The following is a 25,055-nucleotide window of genomic DNA, read 5'->3' on the forward strand; positions in this document are numbered from 1 at the left end:
TATTAATTTATAATTATTAGATAGTAAAGGTTGAAATTAGAGATAGTCACATGATCACCTGGCCATACCTAACTAATCTGAGCTTGCCAAGCTTGTCTCCCTTTGCTAGCCAAAAGCAGCCCCACTAGAAAAATCAAAAGGGCCACAGGCTGCTTCCTAACCAATGTGCCTATGAACTGCTGCCCCACTGGGAAAATCTCCAGACCAAGAGAGTGTCACCAGCCAAAAAGGCCTTCTTGATTCCTCAGTCCTCTCTCTTATAAAGCCATCGATGTCATTCCTTTTGGGTCTCCCTGGGAGGAGAGACCTGACCTCAATCCAAGTAAGAGGCCAGTCTTCCAGGTGCCAGGAGTCACAGGGGTCAAAGAGAAAGCATCCTCCAGGATGCCAGGGAACCAAGAGGCCTCTGGTGTATGCATGCATGACCAAAGACCGTGGCTGATACTGACCAAAATGGATTTTCAAAACTTAACTTTTTTAAAGGAGAGGGGTACAATTTATTTTAAATTCACAAGTCCTTGAAATAAAGCCTCAACTTTTAAAAATCCCAACCATTTTCCCAAGATACTATATGACTATGAGTCATGGAATTAAATTACTCATCTCTACAGAACTAAACTTTGGATCACTGAAAGAACAAATGCAATGGTACATGGCAGGAATGAATAGGCTCCAACACGACTAAAAAGAAACTGCACCAAAGAAATGGTGTACAAGATATTATTGGAGATTTACAAATAAAAAAGTGAGATAGCTTTGTAGCAAAAGTGAGTAATTAATTGATGAGTGCCTATGTGACTTAGCTGGTTTCCATGCTAAGTCAAGAGAGCTCAGTAGTGGCTGTCAACTTGCCTGGGAAAAGACCAACAAGACAATATGGACAAGTCACTGGAAAAGAAGTCACAGATGTGTCACACTCTGTATCTCTAGAGGGAATGCTCATAATCCATGGTATGACAGATGTAAGCATGGGAGTAGAGAAGTAAAAAACTCAAGAATTTACACACAATATTCTATAGACATTTTTTAAGGCAGCATAAGCATTTTAAATTGTGACAATGTGACATAAATATTTGAGAAAATTGCTTCAAAGGATATACTATGATTATTTGACTTGTTACAATAAAAACAAGTAGTCCAGCCTCAGCAAAAAAACACAAATAAACCATGAAGACTAATATTCCTAATAGCAAGAAACAAAACCCCACAAAATTAAAATCCAATCACATAAAAGAAAGTCAACCTAAACAAGTACTAAATTAAAAACACTCACGTTCATTCTTGCCATGAGCATCTTGAAGCTGTTTTTCAAGGGAACTCAATTGTGAAAGATACTCTTGCTGCTGTTTATGCCATTCAGTTCTTTCTGAAGAGAAGAGCTTTGGAAAAAATATAAAGTTAAAAGAATAGAGGAATGTCAAATCATATCTAAAATAATTTACTATGTAAAGAACTATGCTTTAATGTCTTCTGAATAGTAAGAAAAAATCTAGACACTCATTACATATGAACTGCCCCAGAAAGAGAAAAAAAATTTTAAATAAAAATGATTCACATTTTTAACTTGAACATTTATGGAAAACAGATGAGGGGCAAAAATTATTAGCCTTATCAGATAATTCATAGTACATTAGAAGTCACTGCAAGAGTCAAATGTTTCATAAAATTTTAGATGTCCATTTCTTTATTTTTTCCTTTAGTACCAAAGTCATGCACATTTTTTTCTTACTTATCATTCTTATGTTAGGACCTATGTTCTGCAATGATGTACCTCCTGTGTTTGTGTGGAATGATGCTCTAATTTGTCAATTTGCTGCTGAAGTTTCATGTTTGTACTTTCTTTTTCATCCAACTTTGTCTGAAGAACGCTCAGTTGTTCCTGAAGAAGTGACCAAAAAGTCCATTCAGAGTTTGAACAGTGAACACAAATTGTGCTATTACAATGATTAGGCTGTTAGGAAATGCCACAGTGTGTGTGCCTCAGTGCTCTGCACATGGTGTTTTAAATGCTCATCTGTTGAGCCAATCCTCATCATAAGCTGAAATGCCACAAAAATTTACTAAAAGTCCAAAGGAGGTAAAGGTGCACTGTGGGGCAGAAAAGACCTGAAGTTTTTCAGAATCACTACTGGATTTTTCAGCATGTTAACTTGGCAAAGTATCAATTTATAAAACTAATAATTAAAATTCTGGATTAACTATGGGGTTTTAAAGTTCCTTCTCAGGAATAGGAAAGCAACAAAATCTTTAAGTTTCTATGGTAACTGATTTTAGACAAGTTATTAGAGTATAATTAAATACATGCCAGCAAATCCTAAGTTTTTACTAAAGCTGAGGGCTGAAGTAATCCCCTTCTGAGAAACTGCCTAACAACTACTGTCTTTTATTTTTCTAAACCTTAACCTAACTTGCAATACATGGAACCACCTAGCTGCTCCAATACTACCTTCTAATTATAGCACATTGAAGATAATCTTTAAATACAGTTTTAACATAATAAGAAATTAAATAGCTAAAATTCAGGATAAATAACTAAAAAAGAAGAGCCTTCATTTCCCCTCTTTAGGCAACAAATTACCTGAACTACTTTGAGTTCCTCAGAAATGGCCTCGCATGCCTGTTCATTCATTTCTGGAGGAACTGGCTCATTGAATATATCAGTATCCAAGTCATTTGTGTTCTGAGTGCCTTTGGGGCTAGAGTTTAAGATATCTGGACTCAGTCGAGGTACTAATCGAGACCGAAGCTGATAAGCCTTGGTAGGAGTAGTTATGATCTGTTGTTAAAAAAAAAAAAAAAAGAAATGTAGCATTAGTACATATTAACATCATAATTTAAAAATTGTGAGAAGATATGTTTCATTGTAAGGTATGTTATATGAAGGCAAGAAATCAAACTCTACATTTCTTTGGCTAGAATAGGCTCTAAGAAAAAAATCCTGATTCCTAGAAAGAATGTATGGTAAATATGGAAAATCACTGGCCTCTTTTTCCTACTTGATCTCTCTGCAGTGACTCTGTCTCCTGTCCTCCCACTTCTGGGTCTCTTTTTTTTGTCTTGAACTTTTATGGTTTGTCCTCCCACTTGTCCTTAGTTGCTTCATCTCCTTTTTTAGACCCCTCAAATGGACATCCTTAAAGTCCTGGCCTTCATCCCTTCTTTTCTTTCTATACTTTTCTCTTAAGCAATCTGATCTCATGGCTTTAACTATCTCTCATGCACGACTGATGTTGTTGCCTAAATTGATGCCCGTGGTCTTGATTCTCCTACTGAACTCCAACTCTATAGCTCTGATTATCTGGTACATCTCACTCTCCCTGAGGTTTCCCTCAAAAGCATTCAAAGTTCAACATGTTCAAGAATCAACTTGATTCAAGGTATTTCTTTTTCCTTCATGATTCTCATCTATGGTTCTACCGGTCACAGAAGTCTCTCATGTTCAAAATGTTAGGGCTATCTTTAATACTTCTTAGTTTAGAAAAATGTTAGTAAGACCACTTTCTTTTGTTAACAAGTGATATGAATCGATTTCAATTCAAAAAGCATTTGTTAAGCACCTACCAGGCATCAAGAGCCACTCTGCTGAGCACCAAGAGTTTAGACAAACAGTAACAAATGTCTGTCCTCAAGGAGCTTATACTCTCTGGAGAATAGCTAAAATCTAGTTTGAAATATCACTTTAATGATGAATGTAATTTTCAACTAAACAATGAAAAAAAGAAGATAAAGTACCTAAAACAATTGTAAACAGGAATAAATAAAAAGAAGAGTTTAACATAATGTAAGAAAAAATAGCCACTTATTCTTGTTGATTAAATAATCAACTTTTAAAGGAATTTGGCAGAATAGCCAGTTAATCTGAAAATATAACTTCCTCTCCCCTTTCTGGCATATCCTTGTTCATCTTTCAGAGTAAGCCTCTGACATTTGACTTTGGAAAGCAGTAACTGTCACAAACTTTTCATCTTTTCCAGTGCCCTTCCACCTTGATAGCTTCTTTTTCTTCCATGTCTGAGAGGCAGATAAGCAGCGAGAGAGAGACTTGGTACACTGACCAGGCCAGGATGATTTCTGTCTAAGAAGCAAATTCTATACTGAAGCTGGAGAAGATGTAAAGAGTAAGTAGTTGTGAATAGCCAATAAGATGAGGCAATGACTAGCTGATGATAACAAGAGTGACTTCGCCCCACTTCTTCCACCTCCCCACCCCCTGACCTGCCTACCTTCAGTGTCTCTGCATGAATCTTATTCAGCTGAGACACTTCCTGGCGCTTGGATGCTTTGGTGGCCTCTAAGATGTTCTCTAGGCTCCGGTTTGCTTTACGCAGGGATTGAAGCTCTGACTCCAGTTCCAGCTGTCTCTTCCTGTTTATATATCATCAAAATATCAATGTGCTTATTTTGCCATAGTTTATGTGACCAATGAAAAGAAATGAAGACTGGCTATATTCTAGTTAATTTTAAAAATATTTTTCTTTTACAAAATGGAATTAGGTCCTAAGTCTGGAAATCTACAATTTCTATTGGTAAAATAAAATACTAAAAGCCAATTAATTCAAACATATAAATTCACCATTAAAAATTTTATTTTTTAAAAATCAAACACGTAACAATTTCACATAAACAACATTTTGGGTCCATATAAAGGCTTAAAATATTAAATTCAAGAATAGTATAATTGTTAATCTATCCATTTTAGTAAGAAGACTTGTATAATTTGGGCTGGCCTATTCTCTAGAGTAATAGAGAGCTGGAAAATAGTCCATTTATATTTCAGTAAAAAATAAAATAATGGCCTTGATTACCTCCTAGTACACATGATTAATATTGAAAGTCAGATATAGGATCCTAAGTCTAAAGGAATCAACATTAAAATTGCTGACATACATCAGTATTAGAAAAAGGTGTGCCTTATTAAAAATCCATCTGATAAAAAGTGTGGTAAGTAGTTTATACAAAAATGCACCTTACTTGGTAAGCTCTTTGAATTCTTCATATTCTTGCTTTGAATTACTCAATTCACTCTGGGACTGCAGAAGCTGTGCTCTTAGCTTCTCTACTGATGCTGATAAGCTAGATTCTGAGGAAGTCATTAGAGGGTGTCCTTGCTGACCTGAATAACAATAGAACAAAAGCAAAGACATTCAAACTACTAAATTGTTGGTTAAGACACATTTTCAACCCTTTTGTCAAGTCATTCAGCCAACAATATTCACTGATCATTGCTTAATTGTAATATACTGGGCATTATGTCCTATATTGAAGGGAAGCATGAAGGGAGAGGTGAAATCAGAAAACGTATTTCTCACTTTGAGGAATTTATAATCTAACTGGAAGCCCAGCATGTACCCAGTGTGTTTCAAAGTAACAGAAAACAAGACCCAGGACAGGAAAGACTTGATTATGGCTAGAGGACAGGGAGAGGGATGCAAAGACAGGGAAGAAGAGACTGCTAAAAAGGCATTTCTCTGGATAGAGAAAGATGAACAAATTGTGTTAATTGGGGATCAGTATTGGAGGCAATTGGATATAAAGCATCAGGAAAAAGCATTTGTAAGGTTGTGAGCTTCAAACAGGAGTCATGGATAATTATATCTCCCAATTTGTACAATGTGCTCCAGAGGCCTCAAAAGGCCAACAAAACACAGAGAAATAAAGGTCATTGGAAACAAAACAATTATGACATTTAGAAAAGTATAGTTTATATTCAAGTGAAATACTGTTTGATTTTTATCTCTACCTCAGGATGAATAGGTCTAGAAAAGAGAACTAAAATGATCAAAGGTACAAAGGAATAAGAAAAGATTAATGTAGAAGATTAAAAAAAAATTTCTCATAAAATTTCATCATTAAAAAGTAAATTCAAAATTCAATTAAATTCCAGGATATCTCTTGAGGCTTGAATGAAGTGGTTTTTAGTACAAATTATCATCATACAGTGTGGAAATAAATTTATCCCAGAGAATGGTGTAGGCAAGAAAATATACATATATTCTAGAAAAACGTAAGTAAATTCATAGCAGATCACTATATAATAATTATTTGGGGGAATTCCAGAAGGGGATGGGCTATGTTTCGAGCTTCTGGATTTAACAATGAACACAAAAGGACATTTGGTGAGAGGGTATGTCTGCATACTATAACTAGACTCATGGGAGTCTGACCCAGGATGGTATTTGTGAGCCTTTTTCTTGCACTAAAATCTCCCACTGTGGCCATAGGACAGAGCTGGTCCTGTGTTCTCAAAGATTCTGCCAAAAGAATACAGCTTTAGTAGGTTCTACCAAATGGGAAAGGCTTGGGTCCTTAGCCTAGAGACCAACTGTGGGTCTGGTGTCCAAAGACTCAGCCAGTGATTTTTATAAAGCCTCATCACAAGAATCTTGGCCACAAGGTGTTCATTTTTTTTAGCAATTCTTGAAATGAAGAAACATTTGTTAAGCATATAATATGCAGCAGGTATACAGCCTACCTATCAAAAAAGCCATACTCCCAGTCCCCAGGTCGAGCCAAGGTGCCGTCTTAGAGTTCTCTTTAACACCTGCTATGTCCAATCAGTTGCAAAGCCTGTCCTTTCAACTTTCCAAACATCTCCTGAATATGCTTCTTTCTCTCTTCTGGCATACCTCCCACATCATCTCACAACTGCTAGGGAGGTATACAGGTCTCAGGTCTCCCCCCATTCCAAACTATCCTACATCAAGCTACCAAAAGTGATTTTCTTAATGTATGGAGGTTTGGCCTTTTTAACCTTGTTCAATAAATTTTGTTGACTTGAAGATCAAATACAAAATCCTTCATATCTGTTTATTTGTATGAAAAAGTCTTTCATAAACTGAATTCCTCTGATCTTAGCAGTTTTCTTACACGTTTTATTTCCCACTTACTCCATGATTCAATGACACTGCTCTTTGTCCCACAGGCCACTTCGTATCTCAATTTCAGGAATTTTCATGGCTGTCTCTCCTGCCTAAAACACTCTGCTTGCTCATCTCCACCTGCTGGCATCCCTGGCTTCTTTCAGTTCCCATCTAAAATCCTACTTTCTTTAAAAGAAGTCTTTCCTGAGGTGCCTTCCCTTTGTTGATGATCTTCAAATTACCCTGTTCATAGCTTGTTGGTACTAACTCTTTGAATGTAATTAGACTGAGCGCCTTCAGAACAGGAACTGATTCCACATTTGTCTTTTTAAACTCAGAACCTATATTGACTTGCACATAGTAGGACTTAATAGATTTTTGATGAACTGAACTTTCATGCCAGGCATTTTAAATGGAAACATATTATTTAACATAAAAACAACAGGTTGCATTATGTGAAACTCCAACAATGATAAACAGATAAGTAAAAATGGACATTGCTATTTCTACTATGCTACATAATTCATTACTATATGATTTTAAAGAAAATGGGTTTGTGTTCATTCATCCATTTACTTATTTATTTAAAAAAACTTTACCTTCCATCTTGGAGTCAATATTGTATATTGGCTCCAAGGCAGTAAGGTTAGGCAATGGGGGTCAAGTGACTTGCCCAGGGTCACACAGCTAAGGAAGTGTCTGAGGCCAGATTTGAATCTAGGACCTCCTGTCTCTAGGCCTGTCTCTAAATCCACTGAGCCACCCAGCTGCCTCCTAGGTTTAAAAAAAAAAAAAAAGAACTTGACACACATTAACTGACATAGTTACTTCTACATGCAGAGGACATAATACAGAAGAAGACAGAATCGGCACTTAAAGCTACAATGCTAGAAATATATTACAAACATCATTTAGAAGACATACTACTTTTACAAGGCAAATTCACATACTCCTGGTGGATGTTATTTCTGAGGCCACTCACCCCTCTAATTTTTTTTTTACCTTTATCGTTTTTCTCTTTGCCAGAAATTTCAAAGAAAGTTTTTTCTAATTTTGCAATGGTCTGAGCATCCATTTCTTGTATTCTTTTCACAGATTCTAAGGACTTAAGTCGCTTGTTCTCCTCTCTGAGGGAGTGGTTTTCCATGGCATATTTCACAATACGAGGATGCTGCTCTATCTGGGACAGAAAGAGAGTTTACAGACTTACATTGTTATTACAGAATATCATTGGATTGCTGAAATTAAATCTCCCCGAGAAAGATCTAAAATAAAATGGCTTTGGGGGAAAAAAAGTCACAATGAAGTCAGTCCTGCATATGATTTATCAGTCAAGAGTAAACGCCTACTCCCCAGTTTTAGTCATACAAAGAAAATATACTAACCACAGTGACACCAATCATTACATAGTTTTAACTTCTTTGTACTATACTAGATTGGCTATGCTACTTTTATAGGTATGTAGCCTGCCAAAAATGTTGTATTTTATTATTGCTCTAAACTTCTTAACTTCTAGGAGTTCTTTTATTTGACTTTTAATAGTTCTTTTAGTTCTCTTAATGATTATGATATATAGTAAGAATGAACTACTCTTTATTAAGAGCAATGTTAAGTGACTATGAGGTTGTCTCAATAAAGATGACAACTAAATTCTATGGTTAGTGGGTTCCACCAAATTATCTTTCATTTAATTTATTCTCTCCCACACCACATTGCTGCTCAATTCTGGGACTTTTTTCCTTTCAGTATCTCCCACCATTGGGAAGACTATTCTTATGAGTAGGAGTAGGGAAAATAAAGTTTTGTGTTTTTTTTTTAAATCATAGTAGCTCAAGTGAGTTTATTCCCAGAAGTCTATCTCAAAAGTTTTTTTTCTTCTTCAACGCTTAAGAGTGTCTAAAAAGTAAACTAGAGGTTAAAAGGCTTAGAATAAATCACTTGCCAACACTGTCATTAGTAGTAATGTTATTCTGGAGAAAACAGTTCATTTGCTTTTAATTTCATACTTTGAAATTAATTTTTCATAAAGTATAACTATGACCTGTGTCTTTCTCCTGAAATCAGGTTTTACAGTTGTATAAGATTATTTTAGGTTACAGAAATTAAATCTTAATTGTAAACCAAGACATCATTAGAGCTTCAAAATTGATTAAGCATTAAAAAAAAAGTCATATTGCATCATCTCATTTTGAAGAGATCAAGTATGACCCATTATGCACCACACGAAAGCTTTATTTTTATCCATGTTCCATTTAATTTCTGAGCTTTTCCTTCCAAAAATAAAATCCTGTTAAGAGCCAAACAGGGTTGGTCTATAGGTTCAAAAGTAATAGAAAACAAAAAGTTTTGAGTGAACAAATTATTCAGGAATATGGGAAGTCCCACTGGTAGCAGGTCTGCAGTCATTCCTGGAGGCTGCAGCATATCTTTGACTTTGTCTTGGATGGTGGAAGAAGTCCCACTGTATCTCTTCCCATTTTAGATTTGTTGAGATTAAAGTCAAATAACAAAAAAGTTACCTGAATTAAGTAGTTTAAGCAACTTAATCAATAAAATTCATGAAAAAATATTCATTTCATCAAATAACAGGCAGTTAAAAAGCCTTGTGGGCCATTGTTCCTACCTGCCACATTTTTGTTTTTGTGCATTTTATGAAGTTCCCTGCTCTCAGAAAAAACCCCAAGTAACCCACACTTACTTGTTCTCTCAGAGTCTGTATTTCTTCCCTTAATTCGGAGAGCAGCTTATCCTGTTCTTCAGACATAAAACTGCCCCTTGCTTCTTTCTGGAGTTTCTCTAAGCGCATTATATGATCCTCCCGAAACTTAACAATCATTTTATTGGACTGAATGAATTTTTCTTTTTTGACACTGAGATCTTCCAACTGTGCAACTTTTTCTAATAAAGACTTAAGGAAAAGATAAATTAGAACTTTCCCTCAACATTTCTTAAGAACTCACAATCAGATAAGAGAATCTGTAAATACTAACTTCAAATGAAATCTTAATTCAGATTTGTTTATATTCTTCCTAGTTTTTATTTTTACCATTTTGACTAGCAAAAATTTGCTTTAATTTTCAAAAGTAAAAAAAAGGAATGTCAAAAATAGTTCTAATTTCACCATAGTGAAACTCAATTTCTTACCTTTTTTTCATGTTCAGATTTCTTCAAGAATAACATTGCCTCTCGAAAACAGTTCATGTAATTAGTATTTTCTTCATCTAGGAGAAAAATGGTATTTCTCACAAAAATACTAAGGGACAAACCAAAAAAATCTCAACAACAAATACAAAAATTTTCTTTTATATGTCACAAGCGTTTTCCAGCATAAAAGAAAATTGGAATTTCAAGGCTAGAAAAACCTTGAAGTGTTAGGCCAATCTCTCCATTTATAGGGGATATTTCCAGAATCTTTACTTAACCAGTAGTTATTCAATGAAGAAAATTAAGTTTCTTGTGCCCTGAATAGCAAAATTATACATAAACAATGCATACAAGGAGTAGATCTGAAATTTTTACACCTTACTTTTTGTATCATGGCTGACTATAGGCATAACAATTGTTTATTAGTATGATATGAATAATTGGAAGGGAGAGATGAGTATGAGTAGATATTTATACTTAAAAACAAGACTAGGAAATGTCTAAAAAAGATCTCATCCTTTTAAGCACTGGAAGATAAGAAGGGGTATAGGTGTCAGAATTTAGTTTAAGAGGCAAAGCTAGACTAAAAGGAAATGAGTTAGAAGTCATACAATTGAACGTCTACCTGAAAAATCTCTATGGGATTGCAAATATATGAGAGATATGAATGGATATGCCTTGTAGATGAGTGCTTACTGTTTGTTGAACTGGGTCAATTAGAAGTCTTTAGGAGTAGAATAGAAAAATCCATATTTTGGTAACTACATTTTTATTTGTTCTGGGGTTCAATTCAAATATACTTTAACAGATAAGGAAAATACTATAATCAAATTTAATTTTATTGTAAAAATGCCATTAGATTTATACCACAATATCAGAAAAACGAATCCGTTTCTGATCTAATTTTTAGATTAATAGTAACACATGGATTGAGGTTTTAGATGATTTACTGAATAGAAAGCTGGGCTTAGAATCAAGAAGGCTTGAGTTCAAATTCAGCCTCAGTCCCCAGGAAAGTCACTTAACCTATTTGTCTTAATCTACTGAAGAAGGAAATGACAAACCACTCCAGTATCTTTGACAAGAAAACCCCAGGTCCCTGGGACTCACAAAGAATTTGACATGATTGAACCACAATAATACATGGACTAGAACAGTGATGGTGAACCTACAGCATGGGTACCAAAGGTTGCACACAGAATACTCTCTGTGGGCATTTGGCCACCCTTCCTCCTCACCCCATTCCCAATGGGAGCACTTCTTCCCTCCCCTGTGGGGTAAGGGGGAGGGTGGCGTTCAGCACTCAGGGGAGGGGGGGGTATGGCATGCAGTCTCTAAAAGGTTCACCATCACTGGACTAGATGAATAACAACTGGAGCCACATGAATGCTGTGATATCAAAGCATTGCCAATATGGGGAAACAGAAGGGAGGAGATAAGAGCCTTACTACTAGACACCATTACAAGGGATATTCCACATGAGAATGAGCTTCACCACCCTATGAACTCTGTGCCCATCCCTGGACCTCGGACCTAGGCTTTGGCTGCATCTCATTGAGAAGATGCTCTCCATCCCCTTCAGCTTCTTTTATATGTTCTCTACCCCATTCAAATAGAAGTTGCTTGAGGGCAGGTTTTGTTTGGCTTGTATGTGTATTCCCAGCACTTAGCACAGGACCTGGTAGACAGTAAATGCTCACTAAAGCTCACTGACTTGAGATGCCAATCATTAAGGAAAGGAATGAAAATAAATAACATCAGCTGGCCTCCAGTGTGGTTTTAAGGATTGTCAATCTGACTGACATTCCAAGTATTAAATGTCCTTTGGAACAATGAAAGGGACATTGGGGAGGTAAAGAGAAAGACTATTTTTGATCATAAGGGAACAGGCAGAAAATATCCTACAGTGTAGTGACTTGTGCAGGATCACAAAGCCAATTGTCACACCCCAGGACTTGAGGCTGCCTGCCTTAAGGATTGATGGGAGGGATAAAGATGATGGCATATATGTATATTAGACCTGTGCAAATGGATTAGCATGAAAAAAAGAAGAAATATGAGATTTCTGATCTTTAATTCCTGAGATTTATAAAATGAAAATATCTGCAGGCTGATAGGTCCAATTTTGGATTTTGCCCAGCAAAAGGAATGAAAATGGTGATATGAAGATAATCCTCAATGCTGAGAACAAGGAGAGACAAACACTATTTTTAATATTTTAAAATAGATTTGCAACAAGTGTGTGTGTATGTGGGGGAGAATGGGCCAACACAGGCTATGTGACTCCTATAAAAGTCATAGCAATGAGGCAGTCTAAGAGGCTTTGTTGTATGAACAAAACCTTCTAAACTATTAAAAAACAACAAAAAAAAATCTTACCTTCTTTATTAGAATCAATACTAAATATTGGTTCCAAAGCAGAACATCAGTAAGAGCTAAGCAGTTAGAGTTAAGTGACTTGTCCAGTGTCACACAGCTAGAAAGTGTCTGAGGCAAGACTGAAACCAGGACCTCCCATCTCCAGGCCTGGTGCTTTATCTACTGAACCACCCAGCCTGCCCCCTTCCAAATTACTTTTGATGTGACCTCTGACATTTGGATCATGTTTACATCTGAAACTCATTGTGACACATAGTCTAAATAAACGGTCTAAGCACTTTTCTAACAAACTGCTTTCCAGATTAATCACAAATTGTTAAGAGTCTCTCCCCTGGAGTTTATAAACCCTGGCCTGGTATGCTGGCTTTTCTACTTGTTCCTTTGAGCTTTTTCTATAGTTTTAATGCCTATTTTATAACAGTTTGAGATATGGTCTCCTAGGCCTCTTGTGCCATTTGCCTTGCCATCCTTGACCTTTTGCTCTATATCACTCTAGATAGTAGCTCCTAGATCACTTGACCGGGATGGCACTAAACTGCTAGGTTTACACCAAACTACTGTTGGGTAAAACAGAGGATGAGAAACACTAGTCACTTCACCTGGGACACCACCAGTGCCTGTGGTCAGCAGAGCAAGCTGTTCTTTGAGCTTCTTCACTTCAGCTTGAAGTTGGCTCACATTTCCTTGTGTGTCTTCATTTACCACAGCCTGATGTAAAAAAAAAAAAACCAAAAAAAAAAAAAACACTGACAAAGACTGTGCAATTTTTTCTTTTGTTATATACTTTCCCAAATTCATTTGGTCACTGAATTTTAAATACCATAATGAAAGTTGGGGGGCAAGGCAAGGGGGCTTGAAATGCTCCCAGTAAAAGAAATTGAGAACATTTAGAAAGAAAATTAAGCCTATTTTCATGTGGAAGGCTTGTTGTAATTGTTATGCATACATAGGCATTTTTAAATCCAAATTTGTGTATGATATAGAATGACAAATGTGCTATTACACATACAAATAGCAGCAACAACACACTAGAGTAAAAAATGTAGAGACATCAAGGAATTTAAAAAAATCTAATCCCAACATCTCACTGCTAAGGAAATGGAAGCCCAAAGTCACTAACTATTCTAGTAGAAATATGGGGACAATAACCAAGGGGTTTGGTTACCTAGTGATCTAGGACTTAAGGCCCAGTCCAATCAGTCAAAAATTATTTATTAAGCACTAAGGTACCAGATACTGGTGTTTCATATGCTAATAGTGACATAGTCCCTGCCCTCAAAGAGCTTATATTTTATCAGGATTTCTCTGTGCTTTTACAAAATTCAAAGGGAATTGCATATGTATATATATATATACATATATATATTTAGTCTGGGTAAAGGTCCAGGAATGGGTGGCTCAGTGTCTCAATGTTTCAGATGAACTAGAGTTCTAGAGAGTGACCCAGATAGCCTGTGTTTAGCTTTGTAGGAAAAAACTAAGGGATGCAAACACTACTTTTTGGTTGAGAGGCCTCAGAGTGACTAGCTCCAAGTGACATGCTTGGTTACTCCAACCCTGAGCCTTCTTTCAATTCTGATTTGGGATTCTTAGGTTCTTAGAGCAAACTCCCATTTCTCTTCTCTAAAGTTTTCTTCCTGCAAAGAGAGTAAAAGTCATTTTGAGTCTCTGTCCCCAGTGCATAGCTCTAGAACAACTTTGGGGGTATAGATTCTCTTAAGGGAACTTCTTTTTAAAACAAGATTTTTATCTCACTGGAGTTATTCTGTTGCTTTCCTCACGGCCTCATGCCCAGAATTGTGCCTCCTGACAGGTTTTTCCCCATTCTAGAGATTTAATACACTGAGTATTAACTTCAGGCCCCTGATTTCTCCTCTGCCAAATAGTCCTGTTTGGCTAAGCTGGGCCCCCTTTCCAGGGAAAATATATTTGCTTTGGTACTTCAGGGATTACAATTCTGTCAGGGTAGATACAGTCTCTCCATCAGCATAGACTATTCCTCTCAAAAACCTTACAGTAGATGCTTTTCATGAGTTTCTGTGGCTAAAATATATCATCTTGTAGACAACCTTCTCTCAAAGTTGCTTCAAGAAGTCTGTTGCCAGGCCCAGGGTTACTACTGGTTTTCCAGGTCAGTAGGAGCTTACATCCCACTGGCTGAGCCTTAAAGACTCTAGGATCACTTTGACTTTGGAGAAAATCTCACAGGTTTCTTAATCAGGGTAGATACTGCCCTTGTAGAAGTTGTAGGTGCTGACTTGGCCACTCAGTAACAGAGCTGCTTCCTCACGGTGAGCAGTCACTTACCTCTTACTTGATTAAGTTAACCTCTACTCTGGTTGGGAACTGGCAAAGGATCCCTCTCAAAGGAAAGACAATTTGCATAGAAAGCTGCAAAGACAATAAGAAAGGAATCCTCCTCTGACTTTAAAAGGTTCATAGGGAAACAGAGTCTCCAGTTGCTTTTGTTGAGCTCTAGCCACCAGGCCAAGATGATAAGATATGGAAAGGTACTATAAAACTGGGTTGTTGGAGGCAGTTGGGTAGCTCAGTAGATTACAGGCCTAGAGACGGGAGGTCCTGGGTTCAAATCTGACCTCAGACACCTCCCAGCTGTGTGACCCTGGGCAAGTCACTTAATCTCCATTGCCTAGCCCTCACCACTCTTCTGCCTTGGAACCAATACACAGTATTGACTCCAAGATGGAAGGTATGGGTTTAAAAAAATTTTAAAAATAAAAAATAAAACTGGGTTGTTTTAGAAAAAGGAGAGTGCAATCTGCAAACTAAACCAAGCTTGACTTGTTCCTGACGAAATTCTGAAATATATTACTAATGAAAATGTAAGTAAATACCTAGAGAAGGCAATGGTGATTACAAAAGGCCAATATAATGATTCAGAACATGCCATGCTGGATTAACCTCATTTCCTTTAAAAAAAAAAATCATAGTTATGAGACTAGGAAGAAGGTAAACATTTGATGAAGTTCCTCTTCTTATGAACAAGATGATGAGATGCAAGTGAGACTTTTAGAACTGACAGTACCTAAGCCCTAAAAGCATTGACTAATTGTTCTGTGTCAGCTTGGAAGCACATACATAGTGAAGTGTCCCTGGGCTGTGCTTGGCCTTGCATTCTTTAACATTTCTGTTAGTGGCTTGGATAAAGGCAGAAATGGCATATTTAGGACATCTGCAGATGAAACAAAGCTTGGAGGCACAACTACTATAGTTACAGCCTTCATCCCAGCCTCTAAAGCCTACAGAGGAATAACCAAAGCGGAATCCCAGGCCAGAGAGGCTCCAGAGGTTTGGTTACTCAGGGCCAGCAGGAGGAACTTTGTAGCTCCTGACAGTAGCTGAATCCAACCACAGACAGTCTACTGGAGCTTCCAACAAGGGATAAGCTAGCAGGAGTGTTTGCACATCCAGATCTGAGTCAGGGACTTGCATAGCTCACACCCACAGGGCAGGGATCAGACTTTTACCCTGCATCAGCCTACTTTGAGAGCATTGATAATTTGCAGTTCCACAGCCTGAGTGGTTCTTGAGATCCTAAAATAACATGACTCAACAGCACAAGAAAGCAATAGCAGGACAAGAAACGCACAGTCTAGCCTTAACATAAAAAGTCTGAGGTCAGAAGAATGAACAAACAAAATATCACATCATAAGAAGTTATTCTGTTAACAGATACTCAAGACATAAAACCGAAGAAAGAGAAGGATTCTAAAATATCTACAAATAAAGTTTCAAAGAAAACAGTGTGGGCACAAAGTCAACTGAATTCAAGTATGAGTTGGAATAGTCTCTGAGGTTCTTGATACCTCAGATTATGTAAGGATAATTTAATCTCAAACTGCCAATTCTACTTAAGCTGAACTTTTTCCAAAATGGCCCCAAACTATGAAAAGCTACCCAAGCAGAAGGTATACTCCAAGGCTCAATTTTTATTGTTCTTTTTTTATGTGTTTTTTTTTCCCCCCATTTGAGTGTAAGCTTTTTGAGGGCAGGAATTATCTTTTGCTTGTATTTGTATCCTCTGTGCTTAGTACAGTTGCCTGGCATAGAAGTGCTTAATAGATTGCTGACTTGATTTGACTATAAAATAAATGGTCAACATTCCATTTTTATGAAATTTTATGAAAATGAAATGCTGGCCAAGTTAAAATATTTCTGACTTATTTTGCTAATAATAAAAGATATTCACAAAAGAATTTTACCTTGTTTTTAATCAGCTTAGCTCTCTGAGCAAAGTTAAGAGTTGACAGAGTTTCTCCAAAACACTTGGATCCAGGGTGAACATTTGCAATTATGGCTGTTTTGGCATTACCTCCAAGAGAATCCTGTTTAGTGGTATTAATTTACGGTTAAAAAAAAATCAGACAAAATTTTCTCTTTGTTGCTTCCATGCCCAATTCATTCAGTGTGACTTTTAAAAGTAGTATGCTGAGATGTCCTACTTTACCCGTAGTAAGAAAGTAAGCTTGGAGTCCCTGTAGCAAACATGTCTCTGTTTTCCATTACCCACATCAACAAGCGCTGTAATCACTTGACCCAGGCAGCTCAATGATCGATTTATATTACCTGCTTCCTAAATCATAAGAGGAAAAAAAAAAGGAATGTTTAGTTTAGCATAATACTTGCTATGTAACAAATAGCTGATGAAACTTTGAGTGGGAAGTGATAAAGAACAATAGTACTAGCAATGATTTTCTTAACAAGAGAGTGCTTGACCACATTCTAATTTTTACCTACATTTAACTTTTGTGCAACTGTTAGTACTCAAAAGGAAGCAAAGAAATACACTAGGTTTAATGTTATTAAATATACTGAACCCTTGTATAACTGACTTTTGAACACAAGATAAACACATACCTAGGTTTTTCTGTGTGAAGCTGTTTCAGTTATTTGATTTGAGATAGTATTTTTAAAAGAAATAAATCAGAAAGCAACATTTTGAAGCTGTTACCTTTTGTTTGCTTTGCTCTCTTATCAGTGGAAATATAAGCTTTGAAAGAAGGTGAGGAAGCAATAGTCTAGATTATTACTTTTACTTAATTCCTCCAGTTTGGGTCCATCCTATCCATCCAAACTCTCTTCCCATTTCTCTCTAAAGTAAAGCCTCTATTCTAACCAGGATGGACAGTGGCCTCATCATTTCTGAAAATGCCATACCTGTTTTAGTGTCCAAAGAGCTACCATGATCTGATATGAACTTTCCTCGTATCTAAGTGCTACCTATTCTTCAGACCTAGCCCAAGTTTACCTCCCTTCAAGAAACATTCCTCAACCATTCTTGGCTGATCTGATTTCTCCCTTTTCTGAACCATTTATCAGCTACAGTAGCAATTCTGTCACTTGATAAATAGAAACTTCAAAGAGATAACTGCTACTTTGGCTGCCCAGTAAGAGAGTATACACATACTTTTCAGCAGTCCTAAAATAGGAGGACAAAATACTCCAGGTCCACTGAAGATTCCACATTGAATTCTCACCTTCAATCTCAAACCTTCTGTATGTGTATCTTTTTGTCTTTCAGATCCAGCTAAGTCTACCAGGTTGAGCTGGGAGGACCGAATATTCACAATATCACCATTTTTCTCCATTGACTCTACTGTAATTGTAAAGACAGCATGAGACCTGGAAGACTCTCTATTCATAGATGTAGCTGCCACACGTCTATTTCGCCATCCCCCTGATAATACCTAGGAAGAAAGATATCAAAAAAATCAGCAAAGGGTACATCCCCAAAACAGAAATAGCTAACCAGGAATTTGATGATAACTTTATTTTTAATAAGAAAATAATGGACAGTTCCAAAAAAGTGTAGTTTCTTTCTCCCTATAACCCCCATAAATGCTTCAACTCTAGACAGGGGAGAGAAACATTATCTCCATCATCTTAATTTTTCTTGGCCTTCTAGGCAAAGGCTAAGTGGTTTATCAAGAAGGGTACTATACCCCAGGACCTCCAAAGTTCCTTCCAAGCCCCAAATTGATAGTAAGGTGATAGCTTATTTTGTACCAATATTTGCAATGACACTACCATTTAAAGTAATTAACATGACAAAAGAGTCATAAGACTGAAACCATTTAACTAATTTTAGGACTTTGGGAGAGAACCTCCCCTCCCCACCCTGTTTATTGCCATAAAATGTAAAGTTAGACTAGATCATCTCTTAAGATTCCTGTAGGCTCTAAAAAGCTATGATCTATAGCCTACTACAATATTTTCAACAGAGGATGAGCTGCATAAATGTTGAAAATCATGCTTTACAATGGTTAAAGTTTCTCTCAGAAGACTTCCACTGATGACAACTTGCTACCTCTCACGGAAAACATTCCCCCTTTGGATAATACAAATTACTAGAAAGTTATTTCTAACAGAAATGTGCCTTACTGCAACTTCTGCCCATTGTTTTTACTTTTCCCTTCTGGGGGGGGAGGGGGAAGAATATCAAATTCATCTTCCTTTCAACTTGTTTCCTCAATAAAGCAGAGAAGGAAACTGATCCTGGATCCTCAAATCAGAGTTTTGGGGAAACTATTTGTTTTGCTCCTTTTTTCAGTTTCTTTTGCTGGTTCATCACCCACAGCATGCCCCCTAATTGTGAGTATATCACCATGCCTCTATTCTGGGCCCTGTGAGCTACTGTGATTCTATTTATCATCTCTGTGCAGATAATTTCCAAATAACATTCCATGACTAGTTCTCGCTTGCATTCCAATCACGCATGCAACTGTCTATTACATATCTCAAAATGAACGTCCATTATCTTTACTCTCAAACACTCATTCCTTTTCTGAACTTTCCTATTCTTGTTGAGGGTGCTACCATCCTTCTGATCACCCATGTCTGAAATAATGGCATTATACTTAATGCCTCACTCTCTTTGGCCTACATATCTGATCAGTTACCAATCATTTCTACCTCCTCTACAACATCTTTCATTGGACCTCTTCTCTCTTCTCATATAACTACCAGGCTAGGCCAGATGTGCATTATCTCTTGTCCACACTATTGCAATAGCCTCCTATTTGGACATATAGGTGATCAGGGAATTTAGCACTAAATTTGTCATCAGAAAGATCTGAGTTCAAATCCCGTATCCAATACTAGGTATGTGAATCCAGGCAATTCATTTACCAGCTTCATGTTTCTTTATCTGTAAAATGGGGATAATAAAAGCTATAATAGCTCTTGGGGTTGTTGTGAAAAACAAAATAACATTTGTAATGTGCTCTGTAAACTTTAATATATTTCATAAATGCTAGTTATTAATTGAACTCCATGCCTTAAGTCTCCCCCACAGCTGCCAAACAATTTATACTAAAGTACAGGTCTGACTAGATCATTCCCTTACTCACTCAATTTCAATGGTTCTCTAGTCTCTATGTTCAAATATAAACTCTTCTGTTTTGCTTTTAAAGCTCTATGCAACCTGATCCCAATCTACAATTTGAACTTTATCATACATTACTCTCCTCCCTATTCTCTATAGTTCAGCCGAAATAGACCACCTAATTTTTTCCGACCCATGTTTCAGCACCTTTACATAAATCCTAATAGAAGGCAACAAAAAGAATGGCTTGAATTCAGGTCTAATGGAAAAACCCAGAGGTCCTCAGGCTCAGTGACAAAGCAGATGGTAATGCATCTTCTTTAATATTTCCACTGTCAAAACAATAATGAATTATAGCATTAAGAACCTGGGTGGTAACAACTTTCTTTTCTAGGTGATCAGTAGCTATGGGTGATAAGAAGTAAAAGGATGGGGAGGAGCAACTGCACCTGCAGGGCAATCATCAAGTGGTGTCTCCAGAAGATCTGATTCTCTGGATGAGGGCTGGACTGGAAGCAAGGCAGATACTCCCAAAGTTCTTAGACTCCTGGTCTTGAGCTATAATCATTCTTATCTGGGGTGAGGTGATAGTAGAGTTACTGGCAATGGTTTGACCATTTGGACAAATGCCACCTTCTGTCTCTCAGGGTGTCCTGTTGCCTGACCAGAATGGCTTGCCTTTTCTGGGGATGGCAATTGATAGGAATGGCTGGGCTGGAAGCAGGGCCAGGAGTCCGGAAAGTGTTGCTCTTCTCAGGGCTCCTGGATATTTTTGTCTACTGATTAGTAGCTGATTTTGACCAGGATGATAGGTTCTTGATGCTTTGTCCCAGGACCCAGATGTACTCTTTCCATTTTGCTCTTAAAATCCCTTGTTTCCTATCAAGGTCTCAAATGCCACTTTCTGCATAGAAGCTATCCTGATACAGAAGGCAGTGCCCTCTCCTCAAAAAAATCCTGTTCATCTTGTTTGTATGCATTTTTTTGTAAAATGTAATGTCAAGGGCATAGATGGTTTTATTTTTATCTTTGTATCTCTAAGGTCTAGCATAGGTTTTAGCACCAGATAGGATTTTATTTAATAAATGCTTTTTGGAAATCTGAGTAGTCAGACTCCCTTGGGAATTAATGAGGATAAAAACACTCGATATTAAATATTTAAATAATATTGTATCACCAAAAATGTTTATTTCTTTATGCAAAAGCAAAATATATGAAATGAGCTTTATGTACATTATTACTCCTTTGCAAAATATTCCAGATTTATTTTTGGCATTTTTAACTCTTACTTCTGCTAACAGTGTGTCTCAAGTACATGGGAATGCTGCCTAAACACTGAATAATAAGATGGATTGGTTACCTGATAAGCTTCAGCAGCAGATGTTACCACCTGTTCAACAGCTCCAACTACATAGACACCCTTTTTGATGTGTTCTCTTAAAAACAGCCCAGCAGAAGCAGAATCCAGTAAATCAAATATCTGTTCATTGTAAATTTCAATGAACGAGCACTTACAAAGGAAACTCTTTCCAGTCCCAGCCTGCAAAACAGTATTTTTATATGTATGTATCACTTTACCAACAGCAGTTTTCTAACAGTTCCAATCATGATAATCATACCTTAAGGTGATTTCATTAGGTGTAATCTCCTATGTTATAATTTAACAAAATTAAAAAGCATAAGAGACTAGTATTTTTTATTTCTCTCTTAAAATATCTGTTAGCCAAACATTTTCTATATTTTATAAACCTACTATCTAATATATACATGTATTTATATACACACATATCTCAATTAATACACATTCCTTAGTTTAAGTGGCAGTCAGAAGGTAGTTCTGGAACTAGATTACTGCCTACCACAAGGGGATAGAGCACAAGGCTAGTCATAGGCTCAAAGTCAATGTTAAATATGTACCAAAACTTTTGATTCACTAAATTAGAATACAAGCACAAGAGAAGGTATAGATATAAGAATAGGACTCTACAAATATCACATACTGGGAGATCTAGATACCATAGTAATGAGTCCTATGTGAAGGGGTGAAATAGGACCTCACTTGCTTATAGGGGAAAGGGCAGAACCCATGCATGGCATGCAACAATGGAAAAGTGAGATTGGACACCAAGCAAACAAAAATATTTTAAGAATATTAATTTCTTTTGAGAAGTGTGAGACTAAAGTAATTATTATATCCTTTTTCACTGAGTTGAATGTATTATGATCTATTTTTGTGAATAACCAAATGAAAACCATATGCAATTATGATGAATCCAATTTCTCTCTGAGAACTGAGTTCTGTACATCACATTACTATGGTTTTACCCTTTTCTTCTTCATGTTTCTCTTATAGCCTAATAAAGTAAATAGCATCACTTTTACATTCTAATATATTCAAAACCATATACCTTATAACTCTCAACTTAATATAAAATGTACCTTTTCCTTTTCACGATCAATTAAAAAAAAGAGATATTCAAAACTTCTGGGAATTACACCTCTAAGATTATGGGTGAAATTATCAGATTCAGATGGTCCTAAAGAAAAAGAAACAATGAAAGAGTTCATAAAAGTATCAAGTATATTTTTATAGAATTAGACCAGCTATTTCAAAATACTGGAAAAATTTATAAATTACTGAAAATAAAAGAAAATTTACCCATAATCTATATTCTTATTTTTGCTTTAGCATTAGGTAAACTTAAAAAATTTGTGAAATAACTAAATTACAAGCTCAAACAAAATTATCTGCAAAGCAATAGGCCCAGGAGAGGATTCACAGAGAAGAGTTCAAGTCATTGCTTTAACATTTTTAAAGATCTATCAATTCTTTACCATGAATTCTATCCTCCAAAACCAGCCACTGACTAGTTGATATTAGTGGATACTTGCTGACAAACATTTGGGAAGGTGCTCGGGTGATCTGGCCTTTCTTGGGCTGGTCCTAGATGATAAACATACCTATCCTCTGATCAGAAAACTTCTCCAGAAAGGTAGAACTCAGCATGATTGCTGTCACTTCAAGATCCCAGGGCTACCTCCATATTATTAGAAGGAATCAAACTGTCACATTCCCACATGATTTTAACTCATAAAAAGCATTAAAGGCTTTGGTTTTAATAATTTTCCAACTCCAAATATCAAAATAAGTACCATTTCAGGTAATGAAAAAAAATCAATATAGAAAAAGCTCAAGATTTCAAATTGCTGTGCAGGACAGCAGAAAAGGGCAAAGTGTAAATCATCTTGACAATTATATTGATATGTTCAAGTTGCCCTACCATGTGGGTGATGAAGATATGTAAGAAGATATTTACCTGGAGACCCAGAGTAACTAAGAGAAGCTGACAATCCTTGAGAAAATGACCTCAAATAAACCAAACTGAAGGAACTATAGGAAATGGGGATGGGATACTCAGCTAACTTTAGGCCTCATGTTCCACTGAGCAAACTATCTCTCTGTTAACCTTGGGCTTTAACTATGGGACATTTGGCCCTAAGACTCAGTGGGTCATTGTACTGCTGAAACCTTGAGACTGAGTTACTTCATTCTTTATCTTTTTATCGTATGCCAATTAAATGTTACTAAGTCTTTGTTTCTCCTCACACCTGGGAATCTGTCACCCCTGTTTCCAAGAACTCTCCATTCATGCCAACTCAGGCCTTTCTCTGGACCAGCCACTTCTACTAGTCCCTTCTCACACCTCCCTTCTCTAGAAGATTATTTAATCAGCACTCTGTTGCTTCTAAATAGAGCTCCTTGGAAATAGGCTGATTAGCTCCACATGTGTATATGTCCCTGCTTAATAAAGATTATCTTAATTTTAAAGGCATCTTATATTTCTATTATATTCCTAGAATGTAGGTCTCTAAGGGTCTGAGTGTCCCAGGATGTTTTGCTCTCCCTTGGATGGGAAATCTAAGTTCTCTAGACCTTGTGCCTCAATTTGAAAAGATAAGATCTTCAAGAGAAAATTATTTAAACTATACTTAAAAGAAAAACCACTCTCTGATCCAATAGAAGATTTAAAAAACATTTATTTACTTACCCATCATAGTAAATGTTTTTCCTGAGCCAGTTTGACCACTAGAAAAGTCAAATTTAAAAAAAATATTTAAAACACTACTTAGAATGGGAGTCCACTTCCTTTTAATGCTATCTGCCAAATACATACTTTTTTCAAAATTAATTGTTTTTAAAAATCAATCTACTAGAATCCTTTCACCCAAAGGTCTTTGGCAGCTTAGAGGCATACAAATACATTCTCTTTCTGTTCAGCTATTAAAGCTAATGAGAAAACCAAGAATGTAGGAAAAAAATATACGAATATGATTCAGAGTGCAAACTCATTCTAACAAATAAGTATAGTTTTTTAACCTTTTCAGCTTAAAGATGAAAAAATTCTTTAGTCACATAGCATGAATACTCATTACACAATAATTTAGTTTTAAGTTCCCTGAACCTCAAACATTTGCTTTTCTAAAGTCATCTACACTAGATATTTCTCAAAGCCTAAAAAAAACCATTATATACTCTGCAAGCTAAGTATTACAATTAATGATAGCAATCTGCAAAGATAATAGTCTTGAAAATAAAATATTTCAAGCCACTGCTTTTATTCAAAAGTAATTTTTAGAAACTCTACAACCAAAAATATTGCCTAAAAATCATTACTCTGATGGGAAAACAGTATTAGAAAAGCATTATCTGCCTCACTGCCCAGAAAAGGAAGTTTAATTCTCTTGAATAAATTACTTAGCTTTTTATAGGAGGATGAGTGAATAGCAAAAGTGAATTTTCCCTGTACAATGTATGAAATATGAGAACTGTTATCATATTATGTCTTTTGACTTATTCATATTTGGGTCATTTAGAGAACCATAATGGAGACATAAATCTAAGAGGCCTTAAAATATTACATATAATTCATAGCATACTTTGTCAGAAGTCCCCTTGGTAGAATAAAAAAGTTTGTTATATGGTGTAGAAAGAATACTATGCTATCAACTGCTGAAAAACTGCAGGTACATTTTATACATACTTCTGAAATTAATTTCTTTGCAGCCATAGCAACATATTCACCTACAAAGTTACACTAATTACATACATTACTCGTCATTCCTGACATCAGGATTGTATAAGTCCATAATTCTCAAAATGCCAAAAAATTATCCTGTAATTCTGTTAATATTTCTAGTAACATTTTGTTTACATTTTTTATAAATTAAATTAAGCTTACTATGCAAAGATGGTACCATTATAACCATTCATGCAGGATTCAACAATGCTTTTGGCCACACTTGAGAATATAGACTCCTGTGAATTA

General features: G+C 36.2%; 1 protein-coding gene across 1 annotated transcript in view; it reads right to left on the reverse strand.

The window, feature by feature from the left end:
- KIF15 (kinesin family member 15) overlaps positions 1 to 25,055 on the reverse strand; it is a 61,424-nt gene that overhangs the window by 30,261 nt on the left and 6,108 nt on the right. Inside the window, exons 4-19 of the mRNA XM_044678294.1 lie at positions 24,969 to 25,045; positions 23,778 to 23,815; positions 22,168 to 22,265; positions 21,089 to 21,268; positions 17,882 to 18,091; positions 16,852 to 16,977; positions 16,607 to 16,729; positions 12,983 to 13,091; positions 10,005 to 10,081; positions 9,559 to 9,768; positions 7,863 to 8,040; positions 4,972 to 5,113; positions 4,224 to 4,365; positions 2,579 to 2,776; positions 1,772 to 1,879; positions 1,274 to 1,379 (exon numbers count right to left, since the gene is read on the reverse strand). Of these exons, the coding sequence (XP_044534229.1) occupies positions 1,274 to 1,379; positions 1,772 to 1,879; positions 2,579 to 2,776; positions 4,224 to 4,365; positions 4,972 to 5,113; positions 7,863 to 8,040; positions 9,559 to 9,768; positions 10,005 to 10,081; positions 12,983 to 13,091; positions 16,607 to 16,729; positions 16,852 to 16,977; positions 17,882 to 18,091; positions 21,089 to 21,268; positions 22,168 to 22,265; positions 23,778 to 23,815; positions 24,969 to 25,045 (2,122 nt within the window). The remainder of the gene's footprint in view (positions 1 to 1,273; positions 1,380 to 1,771; positions 1,880 to 2,578; positions 2,777 to 4,223; positions 4,366 to 4,971; positions 5,114 to 7,862; positions 8,041 to 9,558; positions 9,769 to 10,004; positions 10,082 to 12,982; positions 13,092 to 16,606; positions 16,730 to 16,851; positions 16,978 to 17,881; positions 18,092 to 21,088; positions 21,269 to 22,167; positions 22,266 to 23,777; positions 23,816 to 24,968; positions 25,046 to 25,055) is intronic.

Source organism: Gracilinanus agilis, chromosome 5, assembly GCF_016433145.1.
Source record: "Gracilinanus agilis isolate LMUSP501 chromosome 5, AgileGrace, whole genome shotgun sequence".
Classification (NCBI taxonomy): domain Eukaryota; kingdom Metazoa; phylum Chordata; class Mammalia; order Didelphimorphia; family Didelphidae; genus Gracilinanus; species Gracilinanus agilis.